The sequence below is a fragment of the Elephas maximus genome, chromosome 10 (genome assembly GCF_024166365.1).
Source record: "Elephas maximus indicus isolate mEleMax1 chromosome 10, mEleMax1 primary haplotype, whole genome shotgun sequence".
Classification (NCBI taxonomy): Eukaryota; Metazoa; Chordata; class Mammalia; order Proboscidea; family Elephantidae; genus Elephas; species Elephas maximus.
The window spans coordinates 88,814,254-88,835,130 of record NC_064828.1 but is presented as its reverse complement, the minus strand read 5'-3'; the positions used below and the strand labels follow the sequence as shown (position 1 = coordinate 88,835,130).

Sequence of the window (20,877 nt, the reverse complement as noted above, 5' to 3'; positions counted from 1 at the left end):
GCTGCTGTTTGGAACATATATGAGTGAGAAAAGCAAAGTATCTCAGAAGTCAGTAAGCACTGGGTGGACATAGAGTCTAGAACAGCCTGTCATTCTCCAGGCTCTCTGACCACATGATGTTCAAATCTTGGCTAAAGGATGAAGTCCAGGCTGGGTGTGGCCAGGACATGGCACGGGCAACAGGAAACTTGGTCCCACATGGCCTGAGTCCGACTCTTGTCCAGGCTTAGCTCACTTCACCAATAGCTGTTCCTCACCAGGCCCACTGGCTGTAACCCTGCCTCCGGGGGCCAGGACTCTCGAGCTCAGCCACACTGAGAGGCTTCACACCCCAGGCCTGGCAAAGCTCTCTACTTTGTGGTCACTGCATACTTTCAGAGACAAGAATGGTTGCCTGGTCAGTGCCCAAGGGGAAGCAGGCAGTTTCTCCCAGTGCACCTCTACATCTCCCCACTATTACAAACAAACACATACACAGTGGCTGTTTTGTCTACTTTGACTCACAGCAGCCCCATGTGTGTCAGAGTAGAACTATGCTTGTTAGGGTTTTCAATGGCTGATTTTTTAAAGTAGATCACCAGGCCTTTATGCTGAGGTACCTCTGGGTGAACTCAGACCTCCAGTCTTTTGGGTAAGAGCCAAGTGCATTAACCATTTATCACCCAGGGACTTCCTGCCCACTCTAGGCCAGGTTACTTTCCTAAGCTGAAGGCAACAGAGAAGGAACAGGAACACAGATGTCACAAGCACAGGCTCCCTAGTCAAGTCAGACAAGTGGGTTTTAAGAGGCAGACAACTCTGTCACTCAGGAGCTGGATGACCCGGAGCAATTTCTTAACCCTTCAGAGCCTCAGTTTCCTCACCTGTAAATGGGACCACAAAACAGCACCTGCTTCACTGGGCAACGGTGAGGTCAAGCCAGGTAAGTCATACTGAGCGCTGAGCCCTGTGCCCAGCAGGCAGTGAGCACACAATAAATGTTAGGCCTTGTTGCTGCTGTTATTATCACGGGAGGACGGAAGGCAGTCCCCAGCTACTGGCTCTGGCTGGCTGAAGGCCCCTAGGACCATCAGATTCCTGAGGCCATTGAACTGGCCAGTAATTAAGGGACAAGAAATACAGACTTTCCCCTTTGGGTTGCAGGACGATGCAGATTCAAGAAAACCCAGCCTGGATGGAAACTTCTCTGGGGCCATGGGAATTATTCCAAAGAGGGGCTCCCTGGGCTGAGAGTGTGATGCTGGAAAAGGGACCCCAAGCCACTAAATCCCCGGGTTTATAATTACCAGACCTGCATCCTCTCTGCCTGTTCTGAGCCTCGTGGTTCACCGGGGAAGGGCACGGCAGTCATGCAAAAATAACCCCCCAGTGGGTTTTTGATGTGTTGAGCCTCTTTGTTTTTCTGTATTTTAATGAGGGCTTTCCAGGCAGGATAAGAGGTGCTCAGCACTTCCTGTACGCTCCAGCTGGGCTGGGTGAGGAGCAGGGCTTACTTAGTTAGCTGCCAGGCTGCATGGGCCTGGTCCAAAGCGTGTCCAGGAGAGGGGGACAGGAAAAGGTCCCTGTCCTCAGATGTCTTGGGAAGAGAGGGAGAACCAAAAACAAAAGCTGTATCTGTGTAGAAACAGGGCTGGGCTCAGGGCCTTTGGGTCTCCTGCATTTTGGAGCAGTGAAGACAAGCAGCTCTGTATCTGAAAGCTCAGGGGCTCTGGAAAACGGAGCAGAGGAGAGCCCCCAGAGAGAGCCCTGCGAGGGGCTGCTAAGCTGGCCCCTTCTCATGAGAACCAGAGCGGAGGTTCTGGGAAGCTGTGGCAGAAGGGGACTGCAGCTTTCAGAACCTAGGGCACGGGCTGCAGGAAGAGGAGAGGAAGGGAAGGGCTGTCAAAACAGCTACCAAACCCTGAGGTGAAGAAGGGATCACCTGATGACACCCACGTCTTGCTCCCTCCTCAGCCTGAAAGCAGGTAACAAAGGAGGCAGGGCACCTTCATGAATTTAACTGACTAGTACTGAATGTCCACAGTCAGAACGGCTCATGCCAGGCCCTCCCCAGGACCCAGCAGGCAGGTGTCTGAACCTCCCACATCCCCACATTCCCAGGGCTGCTGTGGCCTCTTGGAACTGAATGATGCCCCTTCTCCTCCTGAATCTGACGACCCCTCATGCTCTTCAACAATGTGGAGAGTTCCCTTCAGGATGTTTAAAAGCCACTCAGCTTCACTCTCGATGGATCTTTCTTTCGAGAGGGTGCTGGGAAGAAATGAAGAGATGGCCATTGGAGAGTAAAGCAATTTATTGTAATTGAGGGACCCAAAGTGGCCTGCTGAGAATAACTATTTTATTACAAAATATTCTAGATAAAAATTCTAAGCTGCTTGTCAGCCTCTTCAGTTTTAGGCTTGTATTTTTTTCAAGTCCAAGGCAGAGGTTACTATGTACCGGGAGAATGGTCTGCTGTCCTCTCCAGGGTTCAGGGTTGCCTGGGCTGCCCCACAGGGTCCTCATTCTCCATCTGAAGCTGGTCCCACTCCGTGAGGAGCTCTGAGGACACCTCAGTGTACAAATGGTCCCAGTCCCAGCCGACATCATCCTGCCAAGAGGGGTATCGCTGGGTAAGACAAAAAAAGGCCTCTGCCCTCCATCACAGCCACCTTCCCACACCCATCCGGGCCTCATGGAGACCCAGGTCAGCCCCTGGGCCAGCTGGGCATGGGAATGACTAGGCTGAGAGAGTAAGGAGCTGCCACTGCCACTGTTACCTCCCGAACTTCGTGCTCTGGTGCGAGGACTTTGGTGAGGAGCTTCAAGTCGATCTCTCCATCCTATGAATGCAAACAGAGCCAGGCTGTGCACCTCGACGGCCTCTGCACAGCAATCTCTTGCAAAGCAAAGAGGATCCAGTTGTGAGGATTAGAGCTTCCCTAACCCAGACCTGCAGAAGTGCCTTAACAAAGGAGTAACAATGTCAGTGGACCACATGGCCACTGAGAAACGAGGGGACGCCGTAACATCCTGCCTGTGGGCTTCTTTGGGGGGAAGGTCAACACCAAGAGGGTAGAGTATGAGAGCAGCACGTTAGGGCCAGAGTGGAAAGATGGGGCATCAGGTACCAGGTGTGCTGCTGATGGAAGTGGGGGGTAGTGGGGAAGCTGACACTGGAAAACACTAGGGAACTGTGAGATACCCAAGGATAATGTCTCCAGCCAGCAAAGTGTTATTGCCAGACTGCATCAGGGACCCATGGAAGAGATGTTTTATAGCTTTTGGGGAACAGAGAAGTCTTTCTACAGATGTTGTTGGAGCCTGTGCAGAAGCCGTTCTACTCACCAAGGTCTGAAAGGCCGAGTACTTCATGAGGTCATTGTCCAAGTCACGGTAGGTCATCACCCGGTTGACTTGGATGCTGCAGGAAAGAGAGAATGAGAGGAAGAACCACAGGCAGGGCCAGTTCCAGGAGTGCTGCTGGGCCACTGTCCCCAGAGCCTTGTATGCTGCCTGGGATGACGAAAATGGGAACAAAATGCCTACCAAAATGGGAACGCTGGGGATGAAGCCCACCACCAAAGACATCCAGATCTACACAGGGATCCAGCCCCTATGGACGGTATTCAGAGTGTCATGTTCCCTGCCTTCTTGCCAACTTCACATCTAGTTTAGCCTACCTGGGAGGGGCTGCCACCTGCAAAACAAAGTCTTCTTCCTGTACTTCTTCCAGATCCGGGATAACAGGAATATCTGCAACGAGAGGCGGAGGCAAATCTGTCAGCAGCACTAACAAGAATCTTGCCCGCTTCTCCATTTACTACTCACTCACCTTCGCCGTGTCGGCTGGGGGGCCGTCGGCTGGGGGTAGACAGCCTATAGGCTGGGGGTAGACAGTCACACAGTCTCTGGCCTCCAGGATCTCCCAGTCTACGGTTGTGGTACCCAAGAGTGGTGAGCATCCGAATCAAAGGTGGCCCCTCAATGTTTTCTGAAGCCCAGGCCTTACCCCAGAACTTGCTGAATTAGAACTTCCTAGGTGGCACTTTGGAGTCCCTGGATGGTGCAAAGCTTAACATGCTCAGCTGCTAACTCACAGGTGGAGGTTCAAGTCCACCCAGAGGCACCTCAGGAGACAGGTTTGGCAGTCTGCTTCTGAAAGATCAACCACTGAAAATCCTCTGGGGCACAGTTCTATTCTGACAAACGTGGGGACGCCATGAATCAGAGTCAACTCAACAGCAGTTTTCGTTTTTTTAGGAGGGGCTCAGTCATCTGTATTTTCCTAAGATTTCTTCAGTGACCCTAATGCAGGCACCAGGTTCGAAACCACTGGAGTGGATATTCAGGTAGAAATGTAAAGAAAGGAGAAGAGAGCCCCAGACAGCACATGTGAGAGGAAGGAAGAAAAGGAAGCAACGAATGAGCCTGGCGTGGTCAGAGGCAGAGGAGCAGAGGACATGTAGCAGCACGAAGCTGATGTCACCATGAGTGCCATCTCCTATGAGCAAGGCCCACGTGTGCATTAGCTCAAGAGAGCAGCCTTGCAGGCCTGGATATTCCCTTCGTCTGTATCTGAAAGACATTTTACACTTAGTGAATAACCTGGCTCCCCAACATTTTATCAAAGAGCAGGGGCTCCATTTGCCAGGTTGTAATATAGTAAACTGGGCCCTGGTGGCACAGTGGTTAAGAGCTACAGCTGCTAACCAAAAGGCTGGCAGTTCCCACCAGCTGCTCCTGGGAAACCCCATGGAGCAGTTCTATTCTGTCCTAGAGGGTCGCTATGAGTCAGAATGGACTCGACGGCAGTGGGTTTTGGTATATAATAAACACTGCCAATTCCACACTGATGATCACACGTCTCTTGCTGTCTCACGGGAATCACCTTCTCTGAACTCTCCAGCTGTGATCACAGACAGATGAGGAGACACAAGGCCATTTCTTCTGTGAGTTTACCAAAGTCATACAAATAGGGAACCTGAGACAGCACATCACTTCATTACAGTAACTTGCTGAAAAAAAAAACAAAAACTGTCCATCTTCTCACTGAACAGGCTCACACCCAAAAGAAACACCTTCTCCAAATGAGCGTCACCACCTGTTTGAGGGGTTGTGTTAGGGTTAACCAATCGGAGCAAAAAAGAGATGTGGCAGGAAAAAAAGGCCAAGCGGCAGTCCTGGAATTCCCAAACCCACTGCAAACATCAAAAGAAGGGAAAATCCCAGTGAGGGAAAAGTCGTGATGAAACCCTCGGTTCCTCCTTCCAGGGACTGAATTCAATTTTATTTTTAAAGAGGAGCAGAATCATTTCAAGACCATCTGGGAAGACCCTTGCCACTTTCAGGCTATTCATATTTAGACTTTAAGATTGCTCTAGTCGAGTTAAGCCAGAGTATATAAATGTCAGCTCCAAGCCTGGTGTCTTTATTACGACTTCCAACTGTGGAGTCACAGATGTTGCACCTGGAAAAGGAAAGAGAGAATATGCAAGACAGACACAGGGACACAGAAAATAAGGCAGAGAGAAACAGACAGGCAGAGCAAGAGAGTGATAAAAAGAGTAAAATAAAAGGATAAAAAAAAAAAGAAACTGCTAACAGGGGAAATAAAGAGCCACGTATCCCACTCTCAAAATAATGAAGTCCTGTATCTAGAAAGAAGCTTTTCAAAACTTAAATATCTTGGGCTGCTAGAGCTCTCTAAGAGTCCACTTCTTATGTCAACAGGAATTTGGCTTCCTTTTCCACTCTTGCTCCGGGGTATTACTACAGTCCACTGTCAGGGTTGTTGGCAGTATGGCTCCGCTCCCTGCGCAGGGTGAGTGGGCTCCCTGGCTGCTGAGACCACACAGGCTGCAGAGTGGCAGGAGGAAGCTGGCTATGCCACACACCATCAGAGTGTGACAGTTTTGGAGTGAGCCAGCTTGCTGCCCCTGGCTCTCTTCGGGCCTGGAGTCCAGCCTGAGATGAATATTCAGGAGTTGGTAAGAAAATGCCCCATACTGAGCTTGGGGCTCAGAACGGGGTCTCCCAAAGTCCCCTTTCCCTCCACAACTTTAGCATTTGGGTCCTGTCAGCTCTGCCCAGCTTCCCAGAGCTCTGAGGAATCGCACTTCTGCCCACTGTCCACTCTGACTCCCCATGGGTATCCCTCTTCACTCCCACCCCCCGCCTCCAAATGTGCACAAAAGAGTTTGGGGCTGGCCCATCTGTGACAGATCAGAGGTCAGCTTGGGCCTTGGCAAAAGGGCTGCTCAGAATGGCACTGGTGGGGCTGGCCACACAGTGGGACTTCTCTCTAATTGGAAGCCTGGTGCCCGGCAGAACCCAGTGAACTGCCTGAGTGGGACAGAGCCAACGATGACAGCCAGGCCGAGGCAAGCTGGAACATTCCGGTGCAGTGACAGCTTGAGCCATCTCAGCAGAGCCAGGCCATCCAACTCCCAGCCCCCAGTGGAACAGGTGGCCGTGGAGCTGGTTTTGGGCAAACTTCAAAGTACTTTGCAATTTTACAGTTTCTGATTTACAATCACAGACAAGTGCTTGCTTATGTGTACATAATAGGTTCCTGGGAATTTTCTCTCTCTCTCTGTGTCCCACTCTCCCTTACCCAGTCCCCACCCCTCTCATGCACACACAAACACAAACATGTATACACCATAAGCAAACCTAGAAAAAAGTAAATGTACTTGAGAAATTCACATCTTCCCAAAATTAACCCGTTAGTTAACCATCAAGTCGATTCCAACTGATAGTGACCCTATACGACAGAGAACTGCCCCATAGAATTTCCAAGGCTGTAATCTTTATATCTTTCTCCTGCAGAGCGGCTGGTGGGTTTGAACCACTGAACTTTCTGTTCGCAGCCCAGCACTTAACCACTGCACCACTAGGGCCCCTACATGGAATGAGCCAGCCCGGCCTCCAATCAGAGATGGCTACTTGACCTGCAACTCTGGACAGGGGGCCCATCCTGATTCAGGTTGTAACGTATAACATTTCAAAGCACAAGATTTTAACAGAGGGAATAAGAGGAATATAGGACTCAGCTCCAGAACTGTTGAAAAGATATCACTCTTTTAAAAAACCCAATAATTAAATTAACTTTATCCTCACTTCCTTCTATGCTGCTAAGAACAATAACAATGAAGAGTAAAGTGTGGTGGGTAGGACTCCTGCTCAGAGGTCAGGTGCAGAGGCCCTGGAAGCAGGATAATAAAAAAAAAACGCAAACCTGTTGGCTTCAAGGTGATTCCAACTCATAGCAACCCTATAGGACAGAGTAGAACTGCCCCACAGGGTTTCCAAGGAGTGGCTGGTAGATTTAAACTGCTGACCTTTTCGTTAGCAGCTGAGCACTTAACCACTGCACCACCAGGGCTCCGGAGGCAGGATAGCCAGTTTCAAATCCTGGCTCCACCATGTGCTTATTGTGACTTTAACCTGTGACTCAGTTTCTTCATCTGTAAAACGGGGATCGTAATTACACCTATCTCATATGGTTGTAAGTATTAAGTGAAATAATCTTAGAAAATACTTAGTATGGTGCTCCATAGGTAATAAGTATTCAATAACTATCTTGTTCATTCAACAGCTATTATAATATGGAGCATATACAGACACTAAATGGTTCTACCTTCATCTTCTAATTTCACCCTGCCCAGTTACCACCATTTTTCAGATGAGAATGAAGCAGCTTTTATGAGGTGAAACCAGTGATAACATTCATTCATTGGTTCATTCATTCATTCATTCAAGGAACACCGGGCACCCACCAGGTGGATGGTACCATGCTAGGCAGTGCTGGGTAACAAGGGCAAACAAAACACACATGGTCCTCACAGCCTCCACAGACTGAGTCCAGCACAACTAGATGGTGCCTGACTACTAACCCTGACTGGTCTGACAAGGATCACAATAAAGGGTCCCGGACAGAGCTGGAGAAAGTACAGAACAAAATTCTAACTCAGAAAAAAAGACCAGACTTACTGGCCTGACAGGGACTGAAGAAACCCCGAGAGTATGGCCCCTGGACACCCTTTTAGCTCAGTAATGAAGTCACTCCTGAGGTTCACCCTTTATCCAAAGGTTAGACAGACCCATAAAACAAAACGAGACTAAAGGGGCACACCAGCCCAGAGGCAAGGACTAGAAGGCAGAGGGGACAGGGAAGCTGTTAACAGGGAACCCAAGATCGAGAAGAGAGTGTTGACATGTCACGGGATTTGTAACCGATGTCACATAACAATATGTGTACTGTTTAATGAGAAGCTTGTTTGTTCTGTAAACATTCATCTAAAGTACAAAAAAAAAAAAAAAGTTTACTAAATGCCTGGAGACTCTTGGCAGTCCCATGCACTTACTCTAAAACCTTAAAAAAGTTGTCTACTATTAACCCATTCAGTTCATACTTAGTAAGTAGCTACTATCTGCCACTTATTTTGTAAGGCCCAGGTGGATACAACATTGAACAAAACAGGGAGTTTTCAGCCTAGTGGTGAGGATGAGGGTGCAGTTAAAGGGAGGTACAGATACCAAGCAACTGTTAATTTAACCCACATAAGTGGCTCTGAAATCTGGAAGAAGCCAATTTGTCTAGGGCAATGTTTCTCAACCCTGGCACTATTGAAAAAACAAACAAAAACCAGACACGGTCCCTGTCTTCATGAAGTACCAGCCTAGTGGGGGATAATAAGCACAAATAAATATCCTGTTTATAGATATACTGGGGTAGCTTGCATGTTGCTATGATGCTGGAAGCTATGCCACCAGTATTTCAAATATCAGTAGGGTCACCCATGGTGAACAGGTTTTAGCGGAGCTTCTAGACTAAGACTAGGAAAAAAGGCCTGGTGATCTACTTCCAAAAACTAGCCAATGAAAACACTACGGATCACAACAGAACACTGTCCAACATAGTGGTGGAAGGCAAGGCCCTAGACTGGAAAACACTCAGAATGTACAGTGGCTGCAACAACGGGCCTGAACTTATTAACGTCTGTGAAGATGGCACAGGACCAGGCAATGTTTTGTTCTGTGGTACGTGGGGTTGCCCTGAATCGGAGCTGACTCAACAGCAGCTAACGAAAGCAATGACAGAAGCTAACTGGATTCTATGACAAACAAAACAAAAAATCAAGGAGGCCTAATTGTTTTATTTAAAAAAAATAAAATTAATATATAAACGCTATAGAAAAGTTTAACAGAAAAATTAAATTTCCTTCCCTGCCTTATATGAGCCCAGTTGTCTCCCTAAAGGTAATCACTGTTACAAATTGCTTGTCCATATTTACTGAAGAGAATTCATGCATATCACAGCAGATATGCCCTTTTAAAAATGGTTGCAAGTGGGGTCATATTACATATATGTTGTTCTGCAATTTGCTTTTATCTTTCTTTATCAATATACAGATATATCCTATTCTTTTAAGTGACCACCAGCATTCTATTGAATGGATGCTCCATAATGCATTTAAACCAGTCCAGAGAGGACCTACTTTGGAATTTTGGGGAACGGGCAAGGAGTTAGGGAAGGTCTCTCTGAATTAGGGATAGCACATCTGGAAGCTGAATTATTAAGCAGGAGTAAGCCAGGCAGAGAACACTACGAGGTGAGAAATAACTTGCAGTACTGGGGAGACAAAAGAAGGGCCAACGTGGGTGGGCCCAGGGGGCAGTGGCATTGGGTGAGGCAGGAGAGAGGGTGCCAGGTGATGAGAGGCATCACCAACCAGAAAACCTGTACTGGGTACCTGCTATACACTGGACTCCTTCCTGAGGACATTAGGGGAGAACCAAGATGGACTGAGCACAGCCCCTGTCTTCAAGAAACCTGTGATTGCAAAGTTGCAAAAGGAGATTCTATACATAAAAAATAATAATAAATCAGCAGAATAAGAAAAAGGCATGCCAATTATACTTTATGAATTATCTATGAATCCAACTGACAGAATTAAGAGCTTTCTACTTTATCCTTCCTTAATACTTTATTCATAGCCACAGGGCTGACCTCACTGCCTTGCAGGAGGAATAATAAGTAAAATTTGTCCTAGGTCTGCCCCCTACATACTGAACAAGTTGAGGGCAAAGACCACATCCCAGTCACTTCTGTCTTTCCAAGGGCTGTCTTTCCAAGGAAGGTTAACTGAGCAGAATGGAATCAATAGATACCCTTCCTATCTGAAAGAAGCACTCATGGAGGAGCCATGTCAATTTTCTCTATAGTTTTCCAATTTTACGATAAGTGCTACTCAGTCGCAAAGTTATCTAAGTACGATTCATTGTACAAGGACAGCCAGGAGTAAACCTTGGATAATTCCTGGGTTGAATGATACCACAGCAAAAGCTCTGCCTTGCATGGCAGCTGCAAAGCCTGCTGGAAAAGACTCATTTTAGTCCTCCTGATGCACATACAAGAAACAATGGATGAGTGGGCACTACATTACAGAGAAAGGGTCGTTCAGGTGTGGTCCAATTTGGACTGTCTGGCTTCTGTCCTGAAGCTGGGTCACAATGCTCTTCACTAAGCTCCCTGTGTTTGTTACTTGGATCTCCAGTGTGCCCACTGTATCATTCCACATTCTAGGAGCCCCCAACAAGGAATCACGAATGCAGTGACAGCACTAAGAATTATTTCAAAGAGAGAGATTGCCAAGTGAAAAGCTCATGATACTGCAACACTAGTCTGAGCCACCCAAAAGATCTATCCAACCAACCAACCAGCCACCAGATGAAACCAGAGCCACCTAACAGATCTATCCAACCAACCAGCCACCAGATGAAACCAGAGCCACCCAACAGATCTAGCCAACCAACTAATCACCAGATGAAACCAGAGCCACCCAAGAGATTTATCCAACCAACCACCCGCTGAAACCACAGCAATAAACGAGTGGTGCTCAAATAAATAATGTAAATAAATAACAGAAACACGTGAGAATACCAGTGGGCTCAATTACAACTGATTTCAAGGATGTCAGAAGCTGCCATTTTCCCTGAAATGTATTCATTATAGTAAATATCATCACAAAAGCACACTAAAATGCTAACTATCCACTTAAGCCCCAGAAGGGGTCCTTTTCAGCCCGTCTCCTGACAGTAAAAAGCCTACCTGCCTCTTCCAATGAAGCTTCCCCCTAAACCTCTGTGAGGCACTTTATGAGAGCCTGCATTCAGATCCAGCTGCTGTTTGTTTTCCTTTAACTAAACAGTGAATTCTTAGATTAGACCCAAGCTTGCAATGAGTACACTCTGAGCATTTCTCAGGCTCTTCACCTGGAGAGTAAATCTAAGTTCTGTAGGAAGAACAAAGAAGGCACCCCAATCTGGCCTCTGGGTCCCACCCAAGCAAAGATGATTCAGGCAGGGAGTTTCTTCTTCTCTGTGTCCCTGAAGGTTCTTCTCTTTGCTGATTTTCTTGGTTGTGGATTTCTGAATGGAATTTCCTGCTGTGCCCAGAAAAAAAGAAGGGTTTCTCTAGAGCTACAGAAAGTCTGTTCTACGTCCCAGCACTCTCACCCTGACCCCTTAGTAAATGGCACAAGTAGTTGGTCTACCTTGCCAGGTTCCTCAGGGCGCTACTGACGACTACCTCTCACTCACTTCATCCATTACCTGAGCTCTCAACAGCAACCACCCTGCTGGGTTACATACAACCTCCTCCCACTCAGTGCCCTGGCCACTACGGATGGAGCATGCCCAGGCTCTGCTCAGTGAAGGGCTGGCATTCACCATTCACCAGCCATGCTCAATAACCAGTCTACAGGAAGGGGATCTGGGCACGCTGCTTAAAGACGCCCCAGGAAGCCCAACCAGACAAACCCTGCCTGGTTCTGTGCCCCAAGTCAACAGACATTAGCAGAGCTGGCAAGCAAAACGAAATCACATCCATGTTTTTAGGAGATGGCAACTTTAAACCAGAGATCATTATAATTTTTCTCCGCAGCTGCAAAACTTTGTTTTACTGTATGTTACCTTCTGCATCACGTATGGGGAATTTTAAACAGGCAAATGGAAGAAGGTCCGATTGAAGATGAAGTTAAGTGAAAGAAATTGGTCTCATTTAGCACATGACAGGATTCATCTGTGTTCTCAAGTCCACTGAGGTGGTATCATGGGCGTTTCATATTCATGAGCTGCTGCGACGCTATGTCCCCTCATTTACAAAGAGCCGTGTTCAGCAAATTCTGTCCCTGTGGACACTCCGTGCATTTCATGGTCTTGTCAGAGAGACATCAAACGCTTCAGTAACCAAATACCAGAAAATGGCTTTAATTAGTGGATCTCAATCGTATAAATAATTTTTTTCTCTAAGTGAAAAAAAATGGAGAATTTTTTAAAAGGGAAAATGTGAAAGCAGTAGGCAACAGGCTTCAAACACCCAAAGGAACAAGGGAAAGAGGTGGTCTCGCAGGAGCTCACAAGCAAGCCCGGGCCCAGTACTGTGTCCCCTGCACTCCCAAGTCAGGGTCTAAGGAGCAAAAACACGTCTCCAGGTCCCCAACAGGTCCGTTTTATTAAGACTTATCCCCTTGTGATTTCAACTGATTAAAGCTGCGTCCAGGCTGTACTTGTTACTGGCAGGCAAGAAGAGAGGCCACAGATATAGGAGAAAAGAGTCTGAAAACTGTAGTGGTGGCTAGAGAGCCACTTGGCAAAATCTGAGAACAGGATTGACCGAGAGTCAAACGTGCAGCCCTGGAGATGTGGCAAGAGTGTCTGTCAGGAGGTGTGCACGTCAAGTACGCCTCTGAGGAAGCCTGTGAGAGAGAGACAGAGAGAGAGAACGCCCCATTCTGAGGTGCCAATTTGGGCTTTTGGGTGGGTTATTTTTCCTCTTTATCTGTGTCCCATGTGTTGAAATGCGTCTGTCCTACTGCCAAACCCAATCTCTCCTAACATCGCTGGTGAAAAAGATCATAGGACTTGAGAGGAAGAAGAACAGAAGAGTTGTCCCTTATAGCCCTTCGAGTGGCAGCACCTCGCTGGTTGACAGAGGTTGGAGAGGAAGCTTTTGAGCTGACTTTGGTTTAGGAGTTAAGCTAGGCCTCTAGACCTCAGCACGGTTCAATTCTCACTTGCCATCAGCAGAGAGGGGGGTTTACTAAGAGTGGCAATTTAGCTCCTCGTATAAAAAAAAAAAAAAAATTTTTTTTTTTTTTATAGAATGGTCCATCAAAGTCTTACCTCATCACATTACCCACAGAGGGATGTTAGCAATTTCTAAAGGAGCCATGAATGCACCCCAGAATGAAAATTTTCCATTGCCCCATCCAAGGCTACTGAAAGTTGTACAAGAATCAGTACTGGCAATGCCAAGGGTAATCAACCAGGATTGAGCCTTTCAAGCAATTCAAAGCGTTTGTGAGAGACAAGCATGGCCCAATAAGGGTCCTTTATAGAGAAAGGTCCTACTCAGCCCAGAAGCCTTGGGGGATCCAATTCTGGGAGGACACCAGTGTCACCTGCCAGGGTGACCTTGAGAGAGCGTTATACCACTGGGTACTAATAGCTGAAGGAAACAACAATGAGCAGAATGCACCCTGCCATTCCAATAGCTCTCTCTGAGTTTTGAGGCTGTTCCAGCTTCTATCTGTAGAGATGCGTTAAGGATAGGAGGAGTAAAGGACTTGTAAAAGTGACAAGGATGAAGTGGCTGGAAGGAATGGAAACTGAGGAACTCTCCACTCTCTTCAGTAAGGGCCCAGATGAGTGATATGGCACTAATGTGACAGAGACTTCTCAGAGGTGCCAGTAGAAGTATGTTAGAAACCAGGCATATCTGATTCCATTTCATCCTCTTCGTGTTATGCTGAAAAAAACAAGACAAACTACATGGCTTTTATTCTAAATCAGTAGGTTCTGTATTTTCCTTATATATATTTATTAAAAAAATGCTACTTTGATTGGTGCCACCCTTGACACCCCCACATACAAAACGCTTCTGAGAGCTTCCCTCCGCGCAAGGCCACTGCTGGTGACAGCCAGCTGGTTTTGATCACAGCCATTCTGAATCGGATTTTCATAAGATAGATGAGGAGTCTTACTGCTGCTCTCTCTCTTATCAGATGAGAAACAGGGGAGGGGGAGGACGGGTCCTGAGGGAACAGCGCAACAATCAAGGGCTGCGTGGTTCTTTCTCTGTCCCTCCGCTGCTGCAATTTTCAAAGGAGTTTGCCTCAGGCACTTTTAAATGATGGTGTCTCAATTCTGTAATCATCTTTCAAGAGCTTTCTCTTAAAGGGTCTTTTAGGTAAACCTAGTCCATCAACCACACTTATGGACTCAGCAATCACGTTCCCAATGTGTGTCCTCATGCGTGTACATATAGAGGAGTATACACACACACACACAGAGTGAACATCTATGAATTTTTAGAAAGCTGGTAGAGCCTACATCTAGAAAGGACCACCCATTTGGCCATATCAAGTTCATCTCTTACTAGGGTAGGGGGGTCCTCTATTGCCTCTTCCCCAGATTTCTGCTCAACCCAGGTTTTGCTGTCCCTTAGAAACTAATCTCCATGTATGACATGTCAGAAGGAAAACACTTCTCCATTGGAAGGCTAAGTGATATCCTAAGCCCAACCTCAGATGCATAAACATGCGTACCCCTTCCCACTTCACCTAAGCTATATCTCTGGTTGTCAGCCTTAAAGTGAGACGTGAACCAACAGTCACCGATAGAAGAACGAGAACAGACACCAGCAATACCGGGCCACATGGCTGAGTTTTGGGTTGTGAAAATTACTTGGAGCCACTCTATCTTTTTTCATTGCAGGGAACATTATGTCTCTTCTTTATACAGTCCCCATCATTGGAAAAAGACATCCGTAACAGTGAGCCTTTCTTTCTTTCTAGTCAGATAAAAACTGAAGTCAGCTAAAATCTCCCTGGGAAGTGGTTCTCATCAGTATGAGCCTACCTGCATTTAGGCCTCTAACCTCCTCTCATTCCTCACTCATCCACTCCCTTCCCTGTTGTGGGGAGAAGTGCCTGTGCTGCTCCTGGAAGGCAGGTGCACTGCTTGCAGCCACATCTGGGGAGTCTCACAAAACTAAATGGGATTAAATTTGCCTGATCCTATCTTCTGTATCCAACTGGGACAGAATGCAAGGAGAGGCAGAATGAATGCCCTGATCTCTCTTTAACTTTTTCAGTGCTTTTAATATTGGATAATTTGTTATTAATCACAGTCCTCCAAATAGTCCAAACAGCCCGACAGAATGCTGACGGCACTTCCTTTCTCTGTGATCTGGAGAAAGGTAAATATAACCTGCTTAATCTAAAACATGCATCATGCATGGCACAAGACTTCCATTTTTTCTCCCCACTCTCTCTCTTCAGATGGGGACATGCAAGAAAACCGCTCACATGAACAAAGGAAATAGAACCCCAGGGAGGTCACTGTCAACCTTGTTTGGGGCACAGAGGTCTGTGACGGTGTGTTTGGGAAGTCTGATGTGACCCAGAGATTTCAGAGCACCACTAGGGGCAGAAAGCACTCTCTCCTCAGCTCTGCCAATAGAGCATGAGGTCTGGTCAGGACCCCCTGGGCTATGTTTTTTTTTGCAGCTAGGCCAGTTAACGTAGAATATGACTGAGCTGACAACACAGAACAATTAAAATCTGCTTCAAGCTTACCTCGGTTCTCAAAACCACCCGACATTCTGCCTTTCTTTGGGTCTAGAAGAACACAGCCAAATGAGTCTCTATTATGTCTGCTGTGTCAAGTAATTCCAAACATTTCTCTGTTCCATCAGCTTCTAGAAAACTACTCCATGATGGTATATGCTTTTCCTAGGGTAGTGTCATGGGATCTTGAACCACCACCTGTGAAAAACAAAACCAAATAAAAACAACCTTTCCTGCTGCATTCAAGAAACCTCTGGGAAGTTCCATGTAATTTCTGTGCTGTCTCAGTCACTCTGGACCAGCTCTGGCCAAACCCACACTGGGAAGCAGAGACGGCAGCTCCCGTGGCCTCAAGGGTCTACATCTACTAGAGTCCATGTTTCTTTTACTGCTAGGAATGTGACTTCAACTGCCTATCAGGGAAGAACTAAGTTCAAATTCCTGGTCCACAGAGTTGTAGTAGAGGGTGCACTTGATTAACAATCAGGAAACCTGGGTCTCGGAATCTGCTCTTAATTTGCTGACCTTATGTAATTAAATATCTCTGGTCCTGTATTTCCCTTCCACCAAAATGAGGTCCATTCTACCTCTAGGACATCCTTATTCTGGGGTGTCTATTGGAATACATCTCACGAGAACAACAACAAAAAAAAAACCCTTTCTTTTGTCAGATTTGCATATGACAGAGTCTTTCTGAATGTTCCATAGTCACGATCATGGCCTGCAAATAAAGCAAGTCAAGTCTTTTGCTTCGGTCCACTGTAATAAAAATCCATTTTCTGTAATGCAATAACCTGCATGGATTCTAGTGCTGGCCCATTCTGACCTCAGCTTGGTATTCACACCATGATCTGGCAGCACTAGCTCTTGAAGCCCTCTTTTGTTCCACGCAGCTTTCCAAGCTCTGCCCATGGCTTTGTGGTGTCGATCTGTTTCCTCTGCTGTGTCTTCAAGAGGTGGGCTGTCAGGAGAGCTACAAACATTGCACTTTACGGCCCAGGTAGTGCCCTGTGGGGCCTTGGGTCTCAGCCAAATCTCCTAAACTCTCCAATACTCACACCAGAACCCACACAAGCCCAGTGAAGCTTCTTCCTCTCACCCTGAAATGTGTTCTCCTCTCTGGAGGATTCAGTACAGGCCGATTCATTATCTAAAAGCAATTTTGTTGGATGTGATGGAGAAGAAAGCATAACAAGAAAGATAGGAACAGACTAACTGGCCGAAGAGTCTGCTTCATGTCACAAGAGCTTTCAAGGCCTGGTCTCTGGCTTTTCTCTACCCAGCTCAGGTATCCTTATAAACAAGACTTCACAGTGAGAGAATAAGCAGAACAGGACATGCGTCAGCAGGTAAATCTGAGAACCAGGATAAGAAAGCAAATTTGAAAAAGGGTGTTGGAAAAATGAGTGGAGACAGGCTTCCTCAATAAGCAGGGTTAAAAAAGGAATCTAGCACTTTAACAGCAAACCAAAGGAAGGCAGTGAGAGCAGTGTTGACTAGGAGCCAGAAAGTCTAAGCCTGAATTCCAGCTCCACCACTTACTAGCAGTGGTGTGATAGAGAAAGCTCGTAGTGGCTTATAAGAGCCGACTGTTTGTTTTTTTTTATATATATATATATAATTTTCATTGAGCTTTAAGTGAACATTTACAAATCGAGTCAGTCTCTCACATATAAGCTTATATACACCTTACTGCATACTCCCACTTACTCTCCCCCTAATGAGTCAGCCCTTCCAGTCTCTCCTTTCATGACAGTTTTGCCAGTTTCTAACCCTCTCTACCCTCCTATCTCCCCTCCAGACAAGAGATGCCAACACAGTCTCAAGCGTCCACCTGATACAAGTAGCTCACTCTTCATCAGCATCTCTCTCCAACCCATTGTCCAGTCCATGTCTGATGAGTTGTCTTCAGGAATGGTTCCTGTCCTGGGCCAACAGAAGGTTTGGGGACCATGACCGCCAGGATTCCTCTAGTCTCAATCAGACCATTTAAGTCTGGTCTTTTTATGAGAATTTGGGGTCTGCATCCCACTATTCTCTTGCTCCCTCAGGGGTTCTCTGTTGTGCTCCCTGTCAGGGCAGTCATTGGTTGTGGCCGGGCACCATCTAGTTCTTCTGGTCTCAGGATGATGTAAGTCTCTGGCTCATGTGGCCCTTTCTGTCTCTTGTTAAATTCTGTCAACTGTTAAATTCTCAGGAATCATGCAAGTTGGAAATCCTGGTGGTGTAACGGTTAAGTGTTACGGCTACTAACCAAAGGGTCGGCAGTTCAAATCCGCCAGGTGCTCCTTGGAAACTCTACGGGGCAGTTCTACTCTTTCCTATAGGGTCGCTATGAGTGTTAAACATAGACACCATTAAGAAATTAAATTATATACCCTTGTAATTAATTTTTTTTTTTGTAATTAAGTTATATCAAAAGCAAAAGTAATAAATAAGTGGTAAATACAAGTGGTGAAACTTGCCACTTCCTAAATTTACTATATTTTACTTAATCTACACTCGACTTATTTACATCCCATGTGTCTGTATGGTGGAAATACTATACAATGGTGGGCTACTACTGCCCATCTCTTTTCAACTCTGAAGTCAGTGATGTCATGTTGGTAGTTTGAAACCAGCCTTGGTGGGTGCATTTATACCACAGAAATTTGCAAACACTACAAATCAGGACTTTTATTTCCCCCTGGAAAGCTGGTTGTTAAATATTTACCAGCACATCAACGCTTATTAGCCACATAACCTTGGTGAGTTACTTAACTTTGCACAGGTTCGATTTCTTCCTCTGTAAAATGGTGATAATCACAGTGTTTCCTTACAGGATTGTTGTGAGGATCGAGGGAAGTAACGCAGGTAAAGCTGTTAGCACAGTGTCTGGCCCATAGTAAACACTTCTTGTTGTTGTTAGCTGCTGTCAAGTCGATCCTGGCTCATGGCAACCCCATGTGTGCAGAGTAGAACTGCTCCATAGGGGTTTTTTGTTGTTGTTTTGAACATTTTATTGTGGTTCAGGTGAAAGTCTTCAGAGCAAATTAGTTTTCCATTCAACAATTTATATACAGATTTTTTTCATAACACTGGTTTCAATCCAAGTTTGAAGAGTGTCTAAGGGCCATAGCCTTCGGGCTTCCACCAGTCTCTATCAGGCTGGTAAGTGTGGTCTTTTTTTTTTTTTTTTTTTATGAGTTTGAATTTTGCTCTACCTTTTCTCCCACTCTGTCTGGGACCCTCTATGGTGATCCCAATCAGAGCGGTCTGTAGCAGTAGCTGGACACCATGTAGTTCTTACGGTCTCAGGCTAGAGAAGGCTGTGCTTCGTGTGGTCTATTAGTCCTTTGGACTAATTGTCTCTTTGAATCTTTGGTCTCCTTCACTATTCTTTTTTCTGGACGTAGAAAGACTAATAGTTGTATCCTAGATAGCCGCTTGCACTGCTCACCAAAATAGGATGTAGAACATTATCTTTATGAACTGCAGGTAACCAAGATGTCCCCCAATACTATATGGTCCTTAGCCAAGGCTATAATCTTTACAGAAGCAGATTGCTGCTGACCTTTTGGTTAGCAGCAGAATACTTGGCCACTGCACCACCAGGACTCCTTCATGGATATATGCGTATGTTGTTGACCTAGATTTCCCCTGAGACTATGTATGGTCCCTAGCCTTGTCAAGCCCAGTAACTCAGTCCCATGAGGTGTTTGCTTATACCTAAGAAGTTTTCATGACTATGCCCTCTGTGTGCTCTATTACATAAACCAAAAAAAACAAACCCATTGCCATCGGGTCAATTCTGACTCACAGCAACCCTACAGAACAGAGTAGAACTGCCCCACAGGGTTTCCAAGGAGCACCTGGGAGATTCGAACTGCCGACCTTTTGGTTAGCAGCTGAAGCATTTAACCACTATGCCACCAGGGTTTCTGCACTATTATATACATATATATATTTGCAACACATACAAATATGTACGTAGAAATCTATACATGCACATGGGGGTACTCCCATACGCCATCCCCCAACTGCTTGGCTCACCTACGTATCCACTCATAAATTATTGTTTTTACTGTTGATGCTGGACTGTGTATGTAGTAGTATTTACCATTGTTGTCTTTTACCTTTGCGTACCTCTCAGTGTCTTCCTTTGCCTTGGTCACGCTGTGCTGACTTCCCCAATATTGTGTATTACCTTTCCCTTCACGAAAGTTAACACATCTACTATCTAGCTAGGGATTTTCCCACCCTCCGCCTCTCATCCCTGGTAACCATCAAAGAATGTTTCTTTCTGTGTGTAAACCTATTCTTAATGTTTTATAATAGTGGTCTGATACAATATTTGTCCTTTTGTGACTGACTTATTTCACCCACAGGGTTTTCAAGGCTGTGACCTTTCAGAAGCAAATCACCAGGCCTGTCTTCCAAGGTGCCATTGAGCGGGTTCAAACTGCCAAGTTTTCAGATAGTAGTCGAACACTTAACCAATTGTGCCACCCAGGGACTCCTAGTAAACATTTACAAACATTAATTATCAGCACTTCCTGTAAGAATGAAGTCTTTTTCAAATTCTTACCCATTATCTTGCAAACCAGTCTGCTTCTGTAAAGATTTACAGCCTTAGAAACCCTATGGGGCAGTTCTACTCTGTCCTATAGGGTCGCTATGAGTCGGAATCCACTCGATGGCAGTGGGTTATCCTGCAAACAGAACAAAACGTAAAAAAGCACAGAAACAAAAGAGAGGACAACTTAATCCTTGGACCAGTGAGCATTGCCCCATTCCATCCCACCCCAATTCCTGCTGTGGATATGGTTAGCTAAAAGAGTTGGCATGTGAATGTGTTAGGGAAGGGTGTGGAGGTATGGGTTTGGAAAGTTATTAGGCCTACTCCTAGTAACTTTGAACTTAGGAAAAAAAAAAAGGTTGATTTTAAGAAACATATTTAATCAAAAAGCAAATTTAAAAAACAAACGAACAATTTGCGCTGAATTGATTCCAACTCTTGGTGACCCCATGGGTGTCAGAGAAGACTGTGCTCTACAGGGGTTTCAATGGCTGACTTTTTTGGAAGTAGATAACGAGGCTTTTCTTCTGAGGCATCTCTGGAAGAACTCAAACCTCCAACCTTTCAGTTAGCAGCTGAGGGCATTAACTGTACCACCCATAGACACCAATCAAAAAGCAGTGGTAGCAATAGTAGTTTGAAAAACTTAGTGGGGGGCAAAGGAGCGCTACTAGGTTTGGGGGCCACCTAGGAGGTTCCCTA

The 20,877-nt window shown here is 46.0% G+C and overlaps 1 protein-coding gene and 1 long non-coding RNA gene across 3 annotated transcripts in view; both read right to left on the bottom strand.

Annotated features, from left to right (window-relative positions):
- Window positions 1–2,257: 2,257 nt before the first annotated feature.
- The window catches only part of IFT43 (intraflagellar transport 43), a 104,644-nt gene continuing 86,024 nt past the window's right edge, over window positions 2,258–20,877 (bottom strand). For both annotated transcript variants that reach the window (XM_049898676.1, XM_049898677.1), the window contains 4 exons: window positions 3,663–3,735; window positions 3,328–3,403; window positions 2,760–2,822; window positions 2,258–2,590 (listed from right to left, as the gene is read on the bottom strand). In XM_049898676.1, coding sequence (XP_049754633.1) covers window positions 2,471–2,590; window positions 2,760–2,822; window positions 3,328–3,403; window positions 3,663–3,735 — 332 coding nt within the window. In that variant the 3' untranslated portion in view covers window positions 2,258–2,470. The remainder of the gene's footprint in view (window positions 2,591–2,759; window positions 2,823–3,327; window positions 3,404–3,662; window positions 3,736–20,877) is intronic.
- LOC126084255 (uncharacterized) lies at window positions 3,946–20,308 on the bottom strand. The gene is made up of 3 exons (XR_007519006.1): window positions 20,185–20,308; window positions 15,627–15,815; window positions 3,946–13,795 (listed from the first exon to the last, which is right to left on the bottom strand). It is a non-coding gene; the product is annotated as an uncharacterized LOC126084255 (long non-coding RNA).